Below are 4447 nucleotides of genomic sequence, written 5' to 3'. Positions count from 1 at the left end.
GGTCAAAAATCAGAACATTTCTTTCAGCACCAACCTACAAGCAAAAACACGATACCTTGAGAATCTCTTCATTGTAGAATATTCTAAATGACAGCTACAATTATAGTTTTTCAAATACTTAACTGCACATCTACATATTTGACATTGCCAAGTACAAGCAGTTGACCAACGTATCTACTGGATCAAGTAGGGATGACAAACACTTCATCTATATTTCAGAGATAGTAGGATGCAGATGCTGGGGAATCAGAGATAACAAGGTGTAGAGCTGGATGAACACAGCAGGCAAGCTGACGTTTTAGGCCTAGACTCTTCAGAAATGCATTTCTGAAGGGTCTAGACCCAAAACGTCAGCTTTCCTGCTCCTCTGCTGCTGCGTTCATCCAGCTCTACACCTTGTTATTTCTGCTTCATCTATGTAGCAGGGTGCAGTAACATTGCTACAGATGACAATTCCAGAGGTACAGATGCAAGATAAAGCCTGAGAAAATTTAGAACTGAAGTTTCCTTTTACTAAAAGCTAAAGGCCCAATGTTTCAGATGGGACTTACACCTCAATGAATCAGACATTTCATTTTGTAGAAACATTTCCAGTTAATTGTGATCAATGAGTTTATTCTACCAGCAAATTTAAGTGCCAAGTGAATTATTAACAGTCAACATCCTTGCTTTTCCTCCACTTGAGCACTAAGGCTACAAAGTTATTCAATACCACATACCTTCTTATCCAAGCCATAAGCGATAGCAGCTGCAGTTGGTTCGTTGATAATACGCAGCACATTAAGGCCAGAAATAGTACCAGCATCCTTAGTAGCTTGTCGTTGAGAATCATTGAAGTAAGCTGGTACTGTGATGACTGCATTGGTTATAGTCTAGATTAAAAGACAGTGTTTTAGATATCTCAATTTCAATACACAAAAATTCAGCTTGTGGGAAAAAATTGCATAGTACCTTCCCCAGATAGGCCTCAGCAATCTCTTTCATTTTAGTTAATACCATGGATGACACTTCTTCTGGATAAAAGGTCTTCTTCTCAGCTTTATACTCAACTTCAACCTTTGGACGGCCACCATCATTGATAACACGGAATGGCCAGTGCTTCATGTCAGACTGAACAACAGAATCATCAAATCTGCGGCCAATAAGACGCTTAGCATCTGTTAAGAAAACAGATTAGTGTATCATAATCCAGTTTGACAACTGCAAATCTCACCTATAATTGCATACTAGGCCCAGTGAATCTTCCCCACCACACCACCAAGCAATGCTTTGTTAACTTTTGTTGATCACCACTACAGATCAGTTACTGGGATTTTGCAATATGGCTACTTCAGTGTATTAAACATGTATCAAATGTTTCAAAGGTCAGCTGTTTGTACATTTCATCTGTACATTGGTCAAGATGAATCATGACTACTCACATTTGCCTTTTAAGCTGGCTATTGTAGAATGGTCAAAAGCAGTAAGTTACAAACGCTTGAACTCACCAAAGACAGTGTTGGCTGGATTCATTGCCACCTGGTTCTTGGCCGCATCACCAATGAGCCTCTCTGTATCAGTGAAGGCAACGTAGCTCGGAGTGGTTCGGTTGCCTTGGTCATTGGCAATGATTTCAACCTTTCCATGCTGGAAGACACCTACACAGGAGTAGGTTGTCCCAAGATCAATACCAATTGCTGGTCCCTTAGACATGTCACCTGCAAGAAAGTGAGTAGGCACATAAAAACCTCACTATTTAGATGTTATCTCAGGCAACTGAGAACCTGATTAGACTTCAAGCAGTTTTATATCAAATAAGTGCTGCTGGCTTATCACCAATATTAATTCCAATCAGTAACTTATGTTGGAACATGACTAATAAACAACCACACCTTGATAGTTTCCTGTAGCTTGCCTGCCAGGACTGGCTGGCTGTATTGAACAGATCTGGAAACCATCTGTGAGAACACCAATAAGTATACCGAGGAGTGGTAAAACTTAGAAGCAAAAAAGTCTCCCTATCAGGACTGGTATCTAACCCTACTATCAATGATTAGAAAGGGCAAACGTTTTAGGATAAGCGTGCACAAAAAGCCTTTCCAGCTTGGAGGTGAGCTGGACTTAAAACGTTAACTCTATAATAAAAAAGTAATCTTGACAGCAAAAATATGTTTTCAGTTATCAAGAAGCAACCAGGCATACTGGGTGTTAAGACCTCTCTTCTGGTTGCACAAGATGAAGCCGTTTGACTGCAATCCCTTGCGACGAGCAACTTCCGGCAAACCTACACCTCCCCCAAAAGCACGTGTCCGAGCTCAGCACGTAGTCTATCAGGGTGGAGCCCCCAGCGGGAACAAAAACACTAGGGCCGAGGCTACAGCAATTTCACTTTCGCCAAGGCCGGCCGGCGCTGCCGACGTTTCTGGATCTTTCTGTGCGACAGGAGGGCCGCCAACACCACTGCGTGCCGCCCCTAGAGGCATCCAAGGCCTTAAGGGCCATGCAACCCCCACCACCCCCAAAGGAGGGAGGGTGGTCGCAATTCCATCCAGTTTGCTAGACGGAAAGAAGGGACCATTTGCTAGACGGAAAGAAGGGACCACGATCTCCTCACAGACGAAAGGATAAAAATATCCTATCTACTTCCCAAGGAGGGACGAAGGGAGTTGGCGAAATTAGTCACTGTACCCCGAACCGAGTCACGAAAAACAAATGGAAACGGAGAATAGAAAGAACACTAAGGCGCATTAAAATACAAACACGCAAGCTGACGCCGGGGGTTCAGGCTGGGCCTACCGCTTGTTCCGCGCGGAAATTTTCACGTGATTCCGGGCGCTATTGAGTATCAGTTTTTTTAAATTATTTCTTCTACACCCACTCCGACCTTTTACCTGCTGGTCAGTGCCCGGTTTTACACAAAAAGCTGTTGGCAGTGTCCGCAACGCCGCAATGAGAACGAACCGCGCCCAGACTCGCCTTTTAAAGTTCGCCGGAATGTTCTAGAAAGCGGACCGCGTCACCGCAACCGGCGGCCAATCAAATGCCTGTGTGAGGCCGGGTACGTCAACGAGTACGGCGGGAAGCCGTGCGAGGGCGCTGATTGGTGGAGATTCTGGGGATCCCCCCCCATTAACACAGCAAAACGTTTTGGACCTTTCTAGCACTTTCTATCATTACCTCATCTCTCCAACATCCGCATTGTTTGGTTGAAATGATCCTGCCATGAGAATACGAAGGGCCTCTTAACTGATACATTCCCTTGTAGCTTGTATCAGTGTGTAAATTCTTTCTCGTCAAATTTAGTAAATGTTCCAATTTTGCATGAGGCACCTAATTGTGCAAAATGTTCAAATGAAAAATGTAATTTTCTCTGCATTTCTGACTTGAATTATCCTGTAATGTAAAGTGTATTTTTGCAAACTTTTTTTGCTTTTAGTCATGTACGACTACTCCCATAAGACCAAACATTCATTACATATTAAAGTTATTTCCATTACTACAGAAAAAGTATTTGTTTTCTTTTAGGAAAAATGGTATGCTTTTGAACCCATCTCCATTGTATGTCAGATATTGTGCAGGTATTATTTTAAAATGAAGCCACAAAACACTAATCAAAACAGGATACCATCCAAGATTCTATAGTGACTTCCGACTTCACCAGTTCTATTCGGATCCGAAGTCGTCATACAAAACTCAAAATATTCTATCTGTACAGATGCTGCCAGACTGTTTGATTTTTTTCAGCATTTTGATTTTTTTTACTTAAGATTTCCAACCTTTGCAGTATTTTGTTTTTATCTAGCTTTTGTCAAGTTTTTCAGCCTCCTGGTTTACTCTCCATGTTTTCTGGGTCTTTATTGCAATATGTCCAATATTGTGAACTCTACTATACCTTTCAAATAGTTTATGAACTTTTCAATAAAAACCAAAAGAACTGCGGATGCTGTAAATCAGGAACAAAAACAAAGTTGCTGGAAAAGCTCAGCAGGTCTGGCAGCATCTGTGAAGGAGAAAACAGAGTTAATGTTTCAGGTCCGGTGACCCTTCCTCAGTTCTGAGGAAGGGTCACCGGACCCAAAACGTTAACTGAACTTTTCAAACCTCTCTTAACCCAACCATAACTTTGTCAGTGGCCCAACCTGACTCCAACCAATTTATGTCCTAAGTACCATAGTGAGATTAGGTCGACTTTTTCTACACATATCGTCTCCATTCAGTTTTCAGGGCATGTTTACATAATCTTGTGATGTTACCACAATTTACTGTCCACGTTTTGATTGATGTTCTGGATCACAATCCGTGATTTTTATTTCTGTTTTCCCCACGTCCTTGAAGTTATTGTCATTATAACCCTACGTTTGAACCTTTTGTCAGGTTTCAGTGTGTTTACAGCATTGAAATATCCCTAATCAAAGTCATAACTAACATCCAACATTACTGTGATAAATGACCCATTTATTATTCTTCC

General features: G+C 41.8%; 1 protein-coding gene across 1 annotated transcript; it reads right to left on the bottom strand.

Moving 5' to 3' along the window:
* Positions 1-4: 4 nt before the first annotated feature.
* On the bottom strand, positions 5-2913 carry LOC125481817 (heat shock cognate 71 kDa protein-like; the record flags this gene model as incomplete). The annotated part of the gene is made up of 5 exons (XM_048593733.1): positions 2776-2913; positions 1488-1697; positions 952-1157; positions 720-872; positions 5-34 (listed from the first exon to the last, which is right to left on the bottom strand). Coding segments are annotated over exons 2-5 (594 nt in total), but the record flags the coding sequence as incomplete, so codon positions are not given.
* Positions 2914-4447: the final 1534 nt, after the last annotated feature.

Source organism: Rhincodon typus, unplaced genomic scaffold (genome assembly GCF_021869965.1).
Source record: "Rhincodon typus isolate 14 unplaced genomic scaffold, sRhiTyp1.1 hic_rhity00003697, whole genome shotgun sequence".
In the NCBI taxonomy this organism is placed as follows: Eukaryota; Metazoa; Chordata; class Chondrichthyes; order Orectolobiformes; family Rhincodontidae; genus Rhincodon; species Rhincodon typus.
This window is presented reverse-complemented; position numbering and strand designations above follow the sequence as displayed.